Source organism: Lytechinus variegatus, chromosome 11 (assembly GCF_018143015.1).
Source record: "Lytechinus variegatus isolate NC3 chromosome 11, Lvar_3.0, whole genome shotgun sequence".
NCBI lineage: Eukaryota > Metazoa > Echinodermata > Echinoidea > Temnopleuroida > Toxopneustidae > Lytechinus > Lytechinus variegatus.
Window position 1 is genome coordinate 27,747,311 of NC_054750.1, and position 17,990 is coordinate 27,765,300.

At 38.9% G+C, this 17,990-nt stretch overlaps 1 protein-coding gene across 2 annotated transcripts; it reads left to right on the top strand.

Moving 5' to 3' along the window:
• Positions 1-36: 36 nt before the first annotated feature.
• LOC121423629 (ATP-dependent DNA helicase PIF1-like) lies at positions 37-17,236 on the top strand. 2 transcript variants are annotated; one of them, XM_041619036.1, is made up of 14 exons: positions 37-165; positions 5,402-5,413; positions 6,384-6,544; positions 7,551-7,738; positions 8,266-8,460; positions 9,241-9,493; positions 9,742-9,884; positions 10,563-10,688; positions 11,750-11,856; positions 13,205-13,344; positions 14,401-14,507; positions 15,208-15,295; positions 15,779-15,924; positions 16,602-17,236. In XM_041619036.1, exons 3-14 carry the CDS (start codon positions 6,400-6,402, stop codon positions 16,851-16,853), a joined length of 1,890 nt encoding a protein of 629 aa, XP_041474970.1. In that variant the 5' UTR covers positions 37-165; positions 5,402-5,413; positions 6,384-6,399; the 3' UTR covers positions 16,854-17,236. The 2 variants fall into 2 exon arrangements, with proteins under 2 accessions (XP_041474970.1, XP_041474969.1); XM_041619035.1 differs by lacking the exon at positions 5,402-5,413 and having other exon boundaries at positions 6,378-6,544.
• The last annotated feature ends 754 nt before the right edge of the window (positions 17,237-17,990 follow it).

Here is a 17,990-nt window from a genome sequence, read left to right on the forward strand (position 1 = left end):
GTTACTCTCATTGGTCAATCATTTAAATGCCCGGAGATCTCGTATGTTTACAAAATCGAGTGAGAAGTTTTTCTGTCACTCTGTCAGTAACGAAGATCCGGGGAGATTTATATCACTGGAAATCGCGGACGCGACCACCAATTGTGGATTTTCAAAGGGTACCTGGTACGTAAAACAATTATATTAAAGATACCCAGCATTTAGTAGCAAAGTTTAACTTAGAGTAGAGACAAAAACAGAAGAAGAAGAGAGGCAGTTCAGGACGGGTAGACGTACTATCGCCTTCTCCGGCCCCGCCGCCACCGCCCGGCCCTTCTCCAATCTCCGTCGGTGCTCGGGCCGTGGTTGGGATGGGAGAGGCGCTGAGAGTTTATAGACCCAAAGCTTCGGTCACTATTAATGTTGGTTGTTCCGCCGAACTCCGTTGGCTCCACTCACCAATATCTCTGTACAGACTGTACAGGGACGAAATGGCCATAATCTCATATTTATCATTAAGTTAACTTAATAACCGTTATTAACGTCTTAACTTGAGAAGTTGAGTTGAAAGTTGAAAGATCAGGGAAGTGGGAGTTGCGCGACAGTGGAAGTCACTTTTTTTCCCTTTAAAAAAGTTTTTAAGTTTAATTTTTCTGTTTTGGTGTGTTTCAGGCCAAAAACGGAATAATAATAATCTTTATTTTGGTCCAGTTATTTTCATATATTTTAATAAGTAAAGACAAAAATCGATGAGCCGCGTCGGGGTATTTTGCATTGTTAACCCCCTAATGGTGGCTGCACGATAGCGAGCCGTCTGAGCTGTTTACAAGGAGAAATGAAAAAAATTAAAAATGTAAAAAAAACCTCCCCGAAACAGACGGCTGCCAGCTGTCTAGTTAAGAGCTAGACCAAAAGCTTTGGTCTCTGTTAATATGTTGGTTGTTCCGCTGAACTCCGTTGGCTCCACTCACCAATTACAGAGACCGATCTGTAATTCCAATTCCAATGCTGAAGAAAGAGAAGACTCTATGACAGAAATAGATAAAGAAATAGTCAAATCTAATGCCAAAATGAAAGCAATTGAGGAATGGAATGCAAAAATGGAGAAAGAAATAGAGGAATCCAATGCCAGATTGGAGAAAGAAAAAGATGAGTCTGACTCAGAAATGGACAAATTCAAGGGAGAAATGGAGAACATAATGAAGGAGTCTGATTTAGAAATGGAGAAAGAAATAGACAATTCAGATGTAGAAATGGACAAAGAAATAGAGAAGTCTGACGCAGGAATGGAGAAAGAAATAGACAAATCCAATGCCAAAATGGAGAAAGAAACAGACAAATTCAGTGCAAAAATAGATAAAGAAATGGAGGAGTCTAATGCAGAAATGGAGAAAGAAATTGTCGACTTTGATGCAGAAGTGAAGAAAGAAATAATCAAAACCCGTGCAAAAATAGAAGAGTCTTATGCAGAAATGGAGACAGAAGTTAACATATCTCATGCAGAAATGAAGAAAGAAATCAAGGAATATAGAGCAAAAACAGATGAAGAAATTGAGGAGGAGTTTGTTGCAGAAAACGAGAAAGAAATAGTCAAAACTGATGAAGAAATGGAGAGAGATATAGAGGAATCCAATGCAAAAAACACTGAGGAAATGGACTTTGATTTTAAAGACACAGATATTGGAGAAATCATTTCAAATGGTGCTTGTACTGCACATGACACACTTGTTGACATTTCGTATGATAGTGAAACTCATGCAAATACTGCAGACAGTGGAGATCTTAAATCTGACATTCCAAACACAGAAATTAGAGAAGTAGACTCAGACCCTGCGGATGTACATGTAGATGACCATGATGGAGACAGAGAAACTGAGGCAATTGTCTCAAATGGGTCAGAAAGTGGAGATAATGACTCTGATATTGCAAATAAAGTAAGAAGAGAAATTGACTCGGATAACATTGATACAGATGATGAGGGAAATAGCTCTGAAGAAGCAGATACAGAGAATGGAGAAACTGATGATAATTCAGAAACAGAAGGAGAAACTGACTTGGATGATTCTGAAACAGAAGCAGACGAATCTAATGATATGCACTCGAATAATGATGATACAGTAACTGAAGAAGAGTTTGGTGAGGTGCACAGAAAAGCAGGTGTCGACTCTATCATTGGACATTTGAAAATTTTGTATACCAATAGTGACTGTCTACTCAACAAACTGGATGAACTCTCTCTGCTTCTGGAACAATGTACAGCTGATATTGTTGTTATCTGTGAATGCCTACCCAAAAATTATGATATCAAGCCGACTGTGCAAAATTATCAGCTTGAAGACTATGTCCAATTTTCAAATATTGACAAAGAAGATGTAAGAGGGGTCTTGTTGTATGTGCACAAACGCTATGCTAGTTTGGTCAAGGAAATAAGTTTTGAGTCAAGCTTCGATGAATGTGTGTGGGTAAATATGAGGCTGAAAGGAATGGACTCATTAATTCTGGGAGGCATCTACCGCAGTCCAACTTCTAACAGAGATAATTCAAATACTGATATGGTGACTGAGCTGCTGTATAAAGTTGCAGATAGCAATCCTTCGCACCTGATCATCGTTGGTGACTTTAATTACCCAAACATCAACTGGGAGAACTGGACATCCCATCTTTCGCATGAACAGAAGTTTATTGACTGCTTGAGTGACTGTTTCCTTCATCAGCATATAGATGAGTACACACGATACCGGACAGGACAACAACCACATATACTGGACCTTTTGATCACCAATGAAGAAGGAATGATTGGAAATATATCTTACCTGCCTGGCCTAGGTTTAAGCGATCACCAATGTATCCTTATTAATGTAAATTTATACGCAGAACAGACATTGAGAAAAGAGGAAAGGTATCGATACCATAAAGGTGACTACCAGGCAATAAATGATACCATCATTGACAAAGATTGGTATAGTGAATTGGAGTCCATGAATGTAGATGAGTCGTGGAACTTCTTCTCAATCACCTATCAAGCAGCAATAGACCGCCACATCCCCAAGACCACAGGGGTTAGACTAAAGAAGAAGAAAGTCTGGATGACAAAAGAAGCTCTCAGACAACAAAAGAAGAAACATAGATCTTGGAAAAAATTTCGTAAAAGTGGCGATGATGTAGATTATCTGCGATCAAGAGAAGAAGCTATTAAATTTCGAAAGATGACAAGGAATCTTCGCAGGAAATTTGAAAAGGACATTGCCGACAATATCAAGTCTAACCCCAAAGCATTCTGGAGATATGCAAATAGCTCACGAAAATGCAGAGCTAATTTTGGGGTCATGAAAAATCAAGACGGAATCACTGCTGAGAAGGATGAGGACAAAGCTGAACTCTTTAACCTTTTTTTCAACAGTGTATTTACAGATGAAAATGTGCAGCAGATCCCAACTTTGGTAGACAGACACAAAGGTAATCTCTTAACCGATTTGGACATTACCACAAGTACCGTGAAGAACAAACTGAAATTACTGAAGTGTTCAAAATCATCTGGGCCTGATGGATTTCACCCCAGAGTTCTCAAAGAAACTGCTGGAACAATTTGCATACCTCTTGCGCTTATCTTCAGAAAGTCCTTGAAAGAAGGATGTCTTCCACAATCATGGAAAGATGCTAACATCACACCTATTCACAAGAAAGGAAAGAAGGATGCAGTGGAAAACTACAGACCAATAAGCCTGACCTCAGTTATCAGCAAGGTGATGGAATCTGTTGTGCGTGATGCCATCCTCAAGCAACTAATTCAGAATGATTTATTGTGTGATGCACAACATGGATTTCTTCCAGGAAGGTCTTGTATTAGGCAACTGCTAGAGGTCATGGAATTGTGGACTGCCTCTCTTGATAAAGGATGTGAAATCGATGCCATCTACCTTGACTTTTGTAAGGCTTTCGACTCTGTGCCACATGAACGACTAATGAGCAAGCTAAGATCTTATGGTATAGCAGGTAGTCTGGAGAAATGGCTTTATAGTTTCTTGACACACCGCAGGCAGAGAGTTGTCATCAATGGAAAATCATCACAATGGTTACCTGTTAGAAGTGGCATGCCTCAAGGTAGTGTTCTCGGACCGATGGTCTTTGTTGTGTTCATCAATGATCTGCCTGAGGTAGTTAGCAGTATCGTAAAGATATATGCTGATGACACCAAACTGTTCAGAGAGATCAGAATGGAGGAGGACTGTGACAGGCTGCAAACTGACTTAGACAACTTAGCTAAGTGGTCCAAGAAGTGGCAGCTTCAGTTCAATACAGCAAAGTGCAGATACCTCCATCTTGGTCATCAAAATTCCCATCATCAGTATCATCTAGATGGAGATATGCTGGAGGAAGTTTCAGAGGAAAGAGACTTGGGAGTCATCATGGACTCTCAACTGAAATTCCACTCCCAAGTAGCCAGTGCAGTCTTGAAAGCAAACCGTGTGCTTGCTACGATTCGACGAACCTTTGTGCATAGAGACAAAGACAACATCAAGAGGTTATACAAGTCACTTGTGAGACCAATTCTGGAATATGCAAATGGGATATGGTACCCAAGATATACCTCTGACCTGAAGGCTATTGAGAAAGTCCAGCGACGAGCAACCAAGCTAGTACCAACCCTGAAGGAAATGGACTATGGCAGAAGGCTACGTGCAATGACATTACCTACTATCAAGTACAGACTACGAAGAGGTGACATGATTCAAGTCTATAAGATAATCCACGGCATTGATGATGTGAATAGAGACCTGTTCTTCACATCAGCTTCCACTCAAGCAACCCGTGGTCATCCTTACAAGCTTTTTCTGAAAAGGAGTAGGTTGAGTGTGAGGCAAAACACCTTCAGTGTTAGAGTGGTGAGCGACTGGAATTCTTTGCCTGCTGAAGTAGTCACAGCATCAACAGTCAATCACTTCAAAACAAAACTAGACAAGTTTTGGTCTGCATGGCATTATGCTCATGCATGGGATTAGTACTAGTCACTGCATTGGCACAGCAAAGGACAAATAGCACAGATAGCGATTTATCCAAGCTAGGAAGACAACGTACAGTACAAGATAGACCTGGAAACTTGACTGCAGACACAACTGTATTTTTCCAGTAGATGCGGTATAAAGGTATAAAGGTAACTCGATCTGTACGATGACTCAATGGCCATATGTTTATGTATTAAGTTTGGTAAACTTAGATAAACCTTCATTCATATAATCAAGGTAAGTGCATATATAATTCATTTTTCCCCTTTTAGTTGGAGTGCTATTGCGACCCCATTCTACCCATTTTGGAGAATATATGTCTGCCTAGTATTAAACGGACTCATTGAAATATAAACACACGCGAGAAATTTGAAATCTATGGACACTCATATTATGGTATATTGAACTCAACAGCATGCACTATATGTATAATATTACTCAGATAATAGCACCATGCATTAACCCTATCTAGGCCGGGGGGGGCCTCGGAGGCCCCCCCTCAACAAATCGCGCAATATTTTCGCCGCGCGAAATTTTTTGACCGCGCCACTCGCTGACTTTTTACTTTCAAGTCTTGCGCAACTTTTGAGACCAACTTTGCATCCTCCGGGTACGTGGTTCCGAAATTACGCAACATTATGTAAGTGCATGTCAGACCGAAAATTGCTCAAAAACGTGATTTCGTGTACAAAGTCAATGCAAATTGTGTTTTCAACCAAAATTCATAAATGTATGATTATTTTTAGTTTTGCTGCTCTAAATGTATTTATTTTATGCTTTTTATGATCACAGAAGAGTCCCCAACAAATTTCATTGAAAAAACAATGAAAAACAAAAGGTAAAAAAACAAAGAAATACATAAGAAATTGCAAAAAACAATAAAATACATAAGAAAATGATTTGATATCGCAATTTTTTTCATGTACACTTGCTAAGAACACCACAAAGAGTTTCTATACCAAAAATTAGTACATTTGGAGCTTTATTTAGGGAGTTAGAGGAAAAAGTATGATTTCGCATACTAATTACGCATAAATTAGCATAATCACTTAATAGCGACTCGCACGAAAAAAATTACTATACAATCTTGGAGATTATGTCCCAGGCAACCAGCATGCCAATTTTCGGCGCGATCGCGCGGTCGACGGCCGAGATCTTAGGGGGGGGCCTGGGAGGCCCCCCCCCGGCCATATGAACTCCCAAAATACCCCGGCCTAGATAGGGTTAAGAAATGGTAAAAAAAAATTGAAATGCAGGACTTTTTAAGTTTTAGGAAAATTCTTGACTGATGAGGCACCTTAAATGAGAATTCCGAGGCACATGTGTTGAACTATAATTTTGTTAAATCAATATTAAAAGCAAAAAACATTGTTGATCTGATGTTTCTATTCACAGACTATACCGTACATAGTGCATTATGGATTGCCCAGAGCTAGCCTGTACGGTCGCTATAGAGAAGCTAGATACCAGTGGAGAAGTCACCAAGCGAACCCTGTGCAGGAATGGATCCCTAATCTTAGGAAGGAATGAGTTCAGGGACGTTCTACTCAAGGTTTTTACAGGTATGTCAGGACTTCCAGCTAATCTGAAAGTTGGTGACCCTCCCCCCCGGGTTTTGCCAGTGATCTGTAAGGCAATTCCGTAAAGTGATCATCCTTTTTGTAAGTCTGACACACATTTTTCTCAAGTCTTCACTCTATAAACCAACCAAGTCATGGTTGAGCATTACAGACTGTAAAAAAAAAAAGAAATCAGACACAGAAAATTTCATGACAGTCCCTCATATAGAGGGTTGGATGTACATATTTTATAGAATTGCCATGTAGTAGTTTTAGTAAGTTGTGTTTCATATTTTTAATTGAATTTGGTAGCTGTAGGAAAGTTGTTGTTGACATTTTCAATTCAAACTGTAGTCACCCATCATTGCTTTGACAGTGGTCATATTTATAATCAATTGCCAGCTTAAAGATAAATTCCAGTATTGGTAACAATCTCAAAATGACTTTTTACAGAATCTAATATAATGACCACCAAAGTGTCTGTTTGTTTGTATGAATAAAAAATATGTGCCAAAGGATTATGGAAGAAATTGTGTAATTGCTGAGAAATAAGCAAAATAAGCGCGGATTTGGTCACTTCCGTCGGGTCTTTATTCCAGCAATAATAATACACTGTCCCACGTGTGCCTATCTGTGTTGGTGATCTTCAGTGTGAATTGAGCCGGCGTAGATTTCAAGATTTCACAAAGTTCAGTTTATGGAACTGTACCAGATCTAGATCCTCGATGATATACTGACAATTAAGCCTGGTTTTACAGACTTTCTCATGAAATCAGTGTTTATTGCAACTACTGGCATTTCTCTTTAAGGCAAGACGTTTGTGACTTTGTCGATGCAGGATGTTGACATCCCTCTACTTTATATATTTGGTTGAATTCATTAGAGGTCTCTATCAATTTATTGTAGACAACAAGACATCATTAACTTTGTTGATGCAAACTGCAAGCCATGCTTCACTCCACCTGTGATATGTAGTATTTGATTTTCTAACTGAATTTGATATCCATAGGCAAGACATCATCGACGCTGTCGATGCAGGACGTGGTCGTCCATCGTCGTTTTGCCAGTGATGGCAAGGCCTGCATCAGACTGCCTAAGAAGAGCCTTCAAGTCATGATCTCCAACTGCCCACCGCACCAGCTCAAGACATTCCTCAAGAGTTTGGCCGTCAAGATGGAGTGCAGGAAATCAGAGAAGGTGGGTCCAAGAGTCCTGTTTCATTAAGACTTGTTATAAACCAATACACAATTTCTGTCACAAATTGACTCTCAGCCAATCAGATTGTATGATTTCAGTAGTTTTTAACTAGTATTGTAAATTTGCTATTACTGTATAAAAAGTTTTGTGAAATGAACCCCAGGTTAGGGCATCTGTTCTCGCTATTTGTGCGCCAGATTGAAGTAATCAATATGACATTCAAGTCATTAATTTTTGTGAAAATTTTCTGGATGACTGTTTTTACTCTTAAAATATGATCTTAAGCCATTTTATGAACATTCCAGATTAGGAATAATTTCTCCGGATCTATTATAAAAATTGCAATACCATGGATGGAAAGCCTATTCAATACCTTTAGAAGCTGTAAAATCATCTCTACCATTTTCTAATCTCTACCATTTTCTAATAGAGATTTAAACACTTAACCCTCTGATTACAGGGTAAGGTCTACCCTAAAGGCTGAGACATTGCTCTAAATGTAGTTCTTGTCCCTTTCGTTCCATCAGGTAGTGAGTGACAGAGCCCGTCTGCTGTCAGAGCTACCCCAGCAGTTTGACGAGATCAGCCCCATGAACCAGGGTGACGTGGATACCATCAACAACCAGAGAGCCAAGCTAGCCGAGGCCAAAGGCACATCCACCACCCCTGCAGCTCAGGCTAGGAAGAGAGGGAGGAAGGGGGTTGGTAATCCAGCTGAGCGGGTGAGATTGTTGTTATGGACGTTGGTCTAATAGGGCTGTTTTATAAGGCTGTTTGTAATGTTATGCCTGACTTTCTAACAATAAGAAAGTGTTATTAGATGCTAAATCAAGATTCTCGGTCATTTTAATTCTGTTGAAAAGCATTTCAATTCAAAATTGTAAAAAAGATACATAGTTCCACTAATAATGAGATATCTCATTAAGCACAAGAACATGATACCTGTTTTTCATATCATGCAAAACTTATGAAAACAGCCCCCGTTTGTCTGTACATGTATCTCAGATAATGTACTAATCTGGCTAAACCCATTGGCCAAATATGGATGACAACAGAAGCCATCAAGAATGTAAACAAAGCTGAACTAAATACCAAAGCTTGAACTGTAAATTTAATTATTAAAGGAAACCAAATGTCAAAATAACAGTCCTACAATATCTTTGGTTATATTATACCTTCATAGACAATATAAATGTAAACAAGGGTTATTCATATTCATACTGGATACTCATGAGATATCCCAAAGACTAAAACTAGTATAATCAGAACTTTTCATTGCCTGATATAGCATAAATATTTGTCACAACATCAGGGCATCTTTAAAAAGAGCTGTTTATTTGATCTTCATTTCAAGACTTAAATACAAAAAAGTCCACATATTCATGGGTGGTTATTCATCTGATGCAAAGTTAATTCAGGCAGTGACTTCATCAACCGGGTAATCATTTTTTTTTATATTTGAATTTCCTTTCATTGACATATTTACACTCTCCGATAAACAGGAACAGGTACCTCGCAAGAAACTTCAACTGAACACATTGAGGAAGACGCCGCCTCTATCCAACGAACAGAAGAGGGTCCTGAATGCGGTCCTGTCTGGGAAGAGTATATTCTTCACGGGGAGCGCGGGTACGGGGAAGTCCTTCCTGCTCAGGCACATCATCAACGCCCTCCCTCCGGACTCTACCTTTGCCACCGCCAGCACGGGGGTGGCAGCTTGCCACATCGGAGGGACGACGCTGCACCAGTTTGCAGGTCTGTATTGTAAAGGTTTTATCCCCAATTACTGGGATGGCCAGGCCAAGTGCAATTATACAAAAAAAAACTGCATAATCCATGATTTTGTACCATGATACAATTGAATCCACCTTTTTGAATTCAGGCATTTGAGACAGTTTCTTCCCCAAATGAATCACTTGACTATAACTCCTGTTTATCTTTATAGATGTCGTTAGAGATCATACATTATATCACATTTCCATTCCTCTTGTCATTCTCTTTAGGTATAGGATCCGGCACAGGAGAGCTCCCGCAGCTCATTGAGCTTGCATCAAGGCCAATGAAAAGACAACAATGGCGGAAGTGCAAGCATCTGATCGTGGATGAGATCTCCATGATCGATGGGAATTTCTTCACTAAATTAGAGGTAGAGTAAACTCTGCATAACTCAACCTTCCATAGTAAAGATGAATAATCACGTAAATTGAACCATTATCATTTGAGAATATATATGAAAAACATGTGTTATTTCTAAGCTCTATGTTCTAAGTCAAATTTCGCCAAAGTTGAACAGAATTTTGTGGTCTCTGGAGATTTGACTTTATAGGCATATTCTTCTGAACATCAGAAATGTATGACAAGCTCAAAAACTGAATCAAATCCTTACCAAGAATTGTATTTACTAATTTTATAAGGAGCAAGGAATGAGTTTCATTATGATAGCTCATTAACCCAGAGGTTAATGTGTCTCGCAATTTCTATTTATCCTGAAGTTGAGCAATTACATATGGAATATCATGAGAAAGAGAAAAGTTGCTGGTACATGGTTTAAAAAATTGATTTGTCCAAACCTGACTCAGTTTATGGGGGAAACCATGACAACAAGCTCAAATACATCCCATTTTACCCAACACCTGAGTTCTTTGCAAAGAATTATGGGATCAGTCAAAGTGCATACGCTAAATGAAGCATGCCTATGCCGCTTATTATGAATAATGTGTGGTCTATTAAATTCACATCACCTTTGTGAACTTCGACCCAATGGGTCGAGTATTCTTATTCTGGTTCCCATACCCATCTTGATGATCTTGTATCATTATCTCAGGCTGTAGCGAGAGTGATCAAGCGTTGTGACGAGCCGTTCGGTGGGATCCAGCTGATTCTCTGTGGGGATTTCTTGCAGCTACCACCGGTTGTTAAAAAGGGAGAGAGACAGAAGTTCTGCTTCCAGGTAAATAATTATCACAGATTACCCTTATATGCAGGTTCTGCCATGGTTTAGGAAACAGCAGTATTTATGTGTAATCTAATAATGATATCCCAACAGTTTATTACAAAATTTTTTGATCTATACTGTTTAATTTGTTTATGATATTTGCACCAGGAATGCTCGCAATATTCACCTTCTTCTGAACAGCATCTTGATCTCAAAGATCAATTTTTTATGGTCAAATGCTTTGGAACAACCTCCCAGTCTTAGTAAGACAGTAAAGTAATTCAAACAATTGTTTAAACAACACCCATGAGGCGAAATCGTCGTTGTAGAAAACAAACCCCGATTACTATCCATGGAAAATCTCAATCATTCATAAACATTTGTAGTTCCGAAGCCTGTTGAAGACCCTCCTTTATACAATAAGCCCGCTCCAAGGCTCCTGTTTTTTGTCTTGCCCGCAGCACTCCCCTACCACTTTTTTGGTTGAGTGCCCCCCCTGGGATTTAATACACATTTGTTTCCTTTATATCAGGAATGTCCCAAACATATAAAAACTGGTTTCAACTTTTCTTAAATGTCTGACCAGAACTGGATTTAGCCTTTAATTCACCCCCTCCCCTTGGTCATATACCTTGAGCTGTAATTGTAACATTCTTGGGGGGGGGGTTTGAAAGAGAAATACCAGTTGTGGTAATGATCTCAAAATGAGTTCAAACATGCAGAATCCAATAAATTTACCACCAAAGTGTTTGTATGTATAAATAAAGAATATGTGCCAAATAGCTCTGGAAGAAAATGCTTAATTGCTGAGAAATGAGCAAAATAAGCACGAAACTCCATCAAATGTCAGGTATTTTTCGAAGCAATATTAATACACTGACCCACATATGCTTTTCTGTGTTAGTGATCACCAGAATTATCGATTTTGAGTTTAGATTTCATGATTTTACAAAGACAAGTTTACATTAATGTACCTGATCTAAATTTATGATAATTTTTTCACAATCAAACTTGATTTAAAAGACTTTCTCATGAAATGCTTGCAGCAGTCACTGTCTTTTACCTTTAATTTCCAGTCACCTGCTTGGCACAGCTGTATCCAGATAAACTTTGAACTCATGGAAGTGAAGCGGCAGAAGGATCCAACATTCATCAACATCTTACAGAAGATCAGGGTAGGACGGTGAGTAGTTTATTGAATTGAATTTATTTCATACTTCACAAGATAACAAAATAATAACATAATACAAGAAATACATTTTGTTACATAGAAAATACAAAGATAATGGCAGTAAATAAAGTGAAATATGAAGGAACCTGCATGAAAAGCAGAGCTTGTAGTGTCTGCAGGTTCCTTAAAGTAATTATGAAGTTCGTAAGGAGATCGGACACTAAAGAATAATTAGACTACAAAGGAAAAGCCAAACATTAGCACAAAATCAAGGGGTAAAGAATTATAGGAAAAGTGGACAATGTGAAATATAGGAGGGGGAAGAGCGAAGAATGAAAAAAAAAAATAAATAAAAACTATACCACATTATACCTTTAAAAAGGTACAAATCAAATACATTACATATATTCAGCCAGTGCGTCTTAACGGTGTCCATAACTGGACAAAAGAAATGATTTCAGTTTACATTTAAACAGAGTTAGAGATAAACAGCTAGTTATTTCACTTGGAAGATTATTCCAAAGCCTTGGTCCTTCGAATACAATTGTTCTTTGAGCAAATAACGTAAAAGTACGTGGAAGGCAGCCTCCGTAACCCGCAGACCTGCCATCCATTCTAAAAAATCCATCACTGTTGTTAATTTCAACCGGCATTACAAAATTTTAAAAAAGCATCTGCATTGATTAGAAAGTTGAACCTCGAATGCACACATGCATTACATCCGCAGTGGTCCAATTGTTGCACGTGGCTCGGTGGTAGAGCAACTGCGTTATTAACAGGAGGTCATGGGTTCAATCCATGAGTCATACCAAAGTCTTTATAAATGAGACCTTCTGACCTCTTGTCACATACTCGTTTGAGAATTGAAAAGGGTAATAATTACATGTTATGCAAGGCCCTCTGGAAGATGAAGTAGCTGAAGTAGGTACCCTCGATAAAGTATTATACCATATGCACTTGCTGTATTTGTCATTTTACAGTCATCTTATGGTACACCTTTAAAATGGCTGAACGAATCTTCACTCATTAGTAAAACAAGATTTTTTTAATCTTTTATTTTCATATGTACACTCTGTGCATCAAAATCATGAAATCTATCTGTCAGTATTGGGCATGATGCAAGATCCTATTTCTTTTTTTCAAGAAATGTATAATAATTATAATTGAATTCATGTGAAAATGATTAATGATTCGAATTTAGTAATGTTATAGTTGTAATGTTCAAATGTATGATTTGTAATGCTTGGGTGAGAGTCTCTCATATAAGTATTGGTCAATACAAACTAGAAAAATATTGGACTGCCATGTGAGAGCAGCATATGAATTGAATTGCTTTTCTTTCCATTCACATTTGATGCAGTTGCCCTGCTGAAGTTAGCGACTATTTAACGGCTACGGCCAAGCACTGTGTGGATAAAGAAGGCATCCACGCTACCAGATTATGCACACACAAAGAGGATGTCGATCAGCTCAACAATGTCCACCTCAACAAACTCAAAGGTGAGTGAAGTCGATAGAAGATTTCCTCATTTGATCATGAAACCAATCTGACAATCGGGGGCCCATTTCCCAAAGGACTTGCAACTGTTGTAACTTTGCCATAATGGCAACTGCCATGGTAATAGTGCTCAGCAGGAAATCATAATCAAGGTTTCCATGGTAGTTGTCATGATGGCAAAGTTACAAAAGTTGCAACTCCTTTATGAAACGGGCCCCAGATGACAATCTGTGGCAAATAATATCTAAAGATGACCATTTGTAAATACTATGTGTATCTCTTAAGTCAGAGCAGCGTCTTCCCTGCTAAGGAACCTGCAAGCAGCATTTCATGACCAGGGGGCTGTTTCACAAAGCTGTTTGTAAGTTAAGAGCGACTTTAAGAATGACTGGTGAACCTTTCTTACACGCTTAACCAAATCGCCAATTAATATACCATTTACCACAAGAAAGGATCACCAGTCGTTCTTAAAGTCGCCCTTAACTTACGAACAGCTTTATGAAACACCCACCAGGGGCCTGTAACACACTTAGCAATGATCGTAGAACATTTTTCACTGTACAATCAGTTGTGAAAATCAAGTGTACGATCAATCACTAACCTTTGTGTTAAGGAGCCCAGGGCCCCCGTCTTACATAGAGTTACGATCAATCCAATCAATCATAACTCTATGGAAATCCATCAGTGTCATAATTTCTTCTACAGGAAATTTATAAAATGTCCTTTGTAAATAAAGAACACACCAGATTGTCAAGAAATCAATGAATTCATCAATATCAATATACATTCATATCTACAATTTTTTTGGAACAAACATGCATTTTATATGTTGACATTGCTGGCCATCCATAGTTGCGATTGATTGGATCAATCTCAACTCTTTGTAAGACGGAGCCCCAGTTCTCTCATATCATCATAGACAAAGCAATAGGAAATGGGGGAAAATTTGCTGCGACAACAGGTGTCTTATATTGCACCAGCCAGCTGCATGATATATATTTTTTTGTTTCCATAGGTGACTTAAGGGTGTATAATATATTTCCCTTTTTGTTCCATAGGTGATGTGAGGGTGTTTGAAGCAATGGATAGTGACCCTTCACTCGTCAAACAGATGAACAACCAATGCCCGGTCAGACAAAGAATAGACCTCAAGATAGGTGCACAGGTGAGCTATAGTGCTATGATTAAAGGGGAGCTGGGCTCACCATGATGTCAAATGGGTGTCTGATCAAAATTAAATATCTGAATTGTTCTTCATTTTTATTAAAACCACTTCACAACCATGAAGTGGTCAATAAACTACTGATTATGATCTTTGTGTTTCGCTTTCTGACATCCAACCACCGATTTTTGAGATAATTGGACCTTATGTACTGATGACATTGCACCGCCATCTTAGAGGCTAAAGCGATTGCCTTGCATGCATTGGTGATCTGCAGCTGGCCTATCTCTGACAACTCTGTTTCACATATTCTTATATCCTCTGAGGGAGGGCGCTTTAGGATTATGACATCATATGCACAAGGTCTATTGCTTAAAGGGCTATTTTGAAAGGATGATCAAATGACTACTGAGAGAGGAGGGTAGATACTGAACAAATCAAAATGTCAGTTTTCAGAAAGAATACTAAGTGGAAAAATGTTCATGCATTACTTCACTTTTGTAGAATTCAAATGATACATGGTTCAAGTTTGATTCATATTATTGACCCTTTACGGGAGCTTATGCTGCGTCAGACTCGAGAGTGATCAAAGCTATCACGTTATCTGGAATGTCATATCAACAGCCAGTGTAAAAATTTACTGAGTGCAATCAACGATCCATTTAGTTGATAATAAAAGTGCTTTGTAAATGTTTTGTTGCAGGTTATGCTTGCCAAGAATCTTGATGTACATAGAGGTCTAGTCAATGGAGCTAGAGGTGTGGTCACAGGTTTTGAATCAGGAATGCAAGGTAGGTATAGAGAAAAGTTTGAAAGGAGGTGGGTTAAGGTATTAGATATGATGTTGATGTTTATGATGGTGGTTGTGATGATGATGATCACGTTGGTGATATAGTGATTGTGATGATGATGATGATGGTAACTGTGATGGTGGTGGTGACGACGATTATAGTGATTGTGATGATGATATCGGTGATGATGGTGGTGGTGATGATGATGATGAGGAGGAGAAGAATGGTAATGATGATGATGGTGGTGATAGCCATTGTGATGACGATGATGATGATAATGATTATGATGATGAGGAGGAGGATGGCGATGATATAGTGGTAACGGTTATTGTGATGGATGATAGTGGAGGTGATGATGATCATGATGATGATGATTACAGTAGGTCTAACATAGTCAGGGGGAATATGAGCTGTATGATTATCTGTAGAATTCTCCTTAATTCACTAACATCTTTTGTAACCTCTCTCATCTACTCCCCGTAGGAAACCCAAAGGTCCGTTTCATGTCTGGTCTGGAGGAGGTGATACGACCAGAACGTTGGTCCATTGTCGTCGGTCCCTCCCTCATCCTCACCAGGAGACAGCTGCCTCTCAAACTTGCCTGGGCCATCTCAATCCATAAGAGTCAGGTAGGCCTTCAAGATTTAATTGGTGATCCACTCTCATGTTTCCTTGTGATTTTCAAAGCTTAAGAAGTTATGGGTGTGGAAGATCTATTGAACGTCATGGTCGTGAAGAGACCAGACATGCGTTACTGGTACTTTGATTTCCTAAACAAAATTCTTTGAAATCATGTGAAGGAGGAGGGGAAGAAGGAGAATGAGAGGGATGATGATGAGAAGAAGGAAGAAGAGGAGGAGGAGAAGAAGGAGGAGAAGAAGAAGGAAGAGGAGGAGAAGAAGGAAGAGGAGGAGAAGACGATGAGGTTGCCAATGAAAAAGAAGACAAAGAAGAAAAAAGAACATGAAGAAGGAGGAGAAAAAGAAGATGAAGAAGGAGGAGAAGAAGAAGGAAGAGGAGGAGAAGAAGACGATGAGGTTGCCAATGAAAAAGAAGACAAAGAAGAAAAAAGAAGATGAAGAAGGAGGAGAAAAAGAAGATGAAGGAGGAGAAGAAGAAAGAGGAGAGGAGGAAGGAAAAGGAGGAGGAAGAGTAGATAAAGGTAACGGGAAGAAGATTCCAATCTGAAGCAAAAAAAACAGCTGTTTCATTATGGGCCTCCTTGATCTTTCATTCTGTAAGATGATTACTCACATTCAACAGTCACAAAGATTTTAACCAATCACTTGATCAATCTTTATCCTAGGGCATGTCACTCGACTGTGTGGAAATCTCCCTCTCCCGTGTCTTTGAGTGCGGACAGGCGTATGTCGCCCTCTCTAGGGCCACCAGCTTGCAGGGCCTCCGGGTCCTTGACTTCGACGGAAGCTGCGTCCGGGCGCACCCAGACGTGATCCGATTCTATGTCCAGCTGCGGAAAGAACAGAGGCACCTGCAGCAGACTTCTATCCGACGCTATGGAACTGAGGACAAGGAAAACTGTGCAATTAACTATTGAAGCCATGACAGTGTGCCTGCATGTATGGCTCAGTTCTATACCTCCAACTTAGCTACAAAGACACAGTAGATTTTGTCTGGTGCTATCATAGAGAAGACAAATAAAAACTAAAGCTTATCATTGAAGCCAAGACTTGCTCCTGTAATAGTCAGTGTGCCTGCATATGTAGCTCAGTTCTCCAGCTTCAACTACAAAGACACAGGAGATTTTCCATCTGGTACTATCATAGTGAGGACAAATGAAAACTGCAACTATTTATTGAAGCCATGACTTGCTGCTCATCTTTGTTTATAATCATCAGGGCACATCAGGAAGTGAAACAGTTCCGTCTCCAGCTGCGGAAAGAACAGAGACACAGACTTCTATCTGATGCTATATGGGAATGATGAAAAAACTGAAATCCATTATTGAAGACATGATCTGGCCATCTACATGTGTAGTGCTAGATGTCGGTGTACAGAAGGCTTTCTTTTTTGCCGGTACAATAATCAACAAAATTATGCACAATCCTAAGTTACAAATTTCAAAATGTTTCTTTGTTTGATTCTTCTGGAGGATTTGGTGATTCAGTCCATCAAATCATCTCAGAAACAGTCTGATTGTTTCATTTGCAGTAGACCCTGATATGCTATCACAGTATATGTCAAAGAGAGAGAGAGGGAGAATGATACATTAGCCATTTCTTTCAGGCATTACCATCCACCTACCATTTCTTTCTTTAACAGAGAATTCAAATAGTGAGACAAGGTGAATTGTATAAAACAGAAAAATCAAAGAAAACAGATTGAAATAAGTTGAAAGTTTGAAAAGATTAAAGATCAGAATTTTTTTTTGAATAAATGATTTAAGAAAATAATGAGTATTTTAATATTGAGATCACTAAAGCTTTTATCAAGTCTATCAGTAGGTATACTTTTATGTGAGTACATATGATAGAGGTTTCACAAAGTATATCATGGTTGAAGCTATGAAATGTTTGTACTGGATCATAAGAGTGAGCAAAAGATATTTTTTCAGTATATTTGTTTAGTCCAGAAGAAAGAGTTGCTCATTTTGTCATTTGTGACAGCACACACATCTTGGTCGCATTGCCAAATGGGAGGATCTACATACCATTAGCTATTCTCAACATTTAAT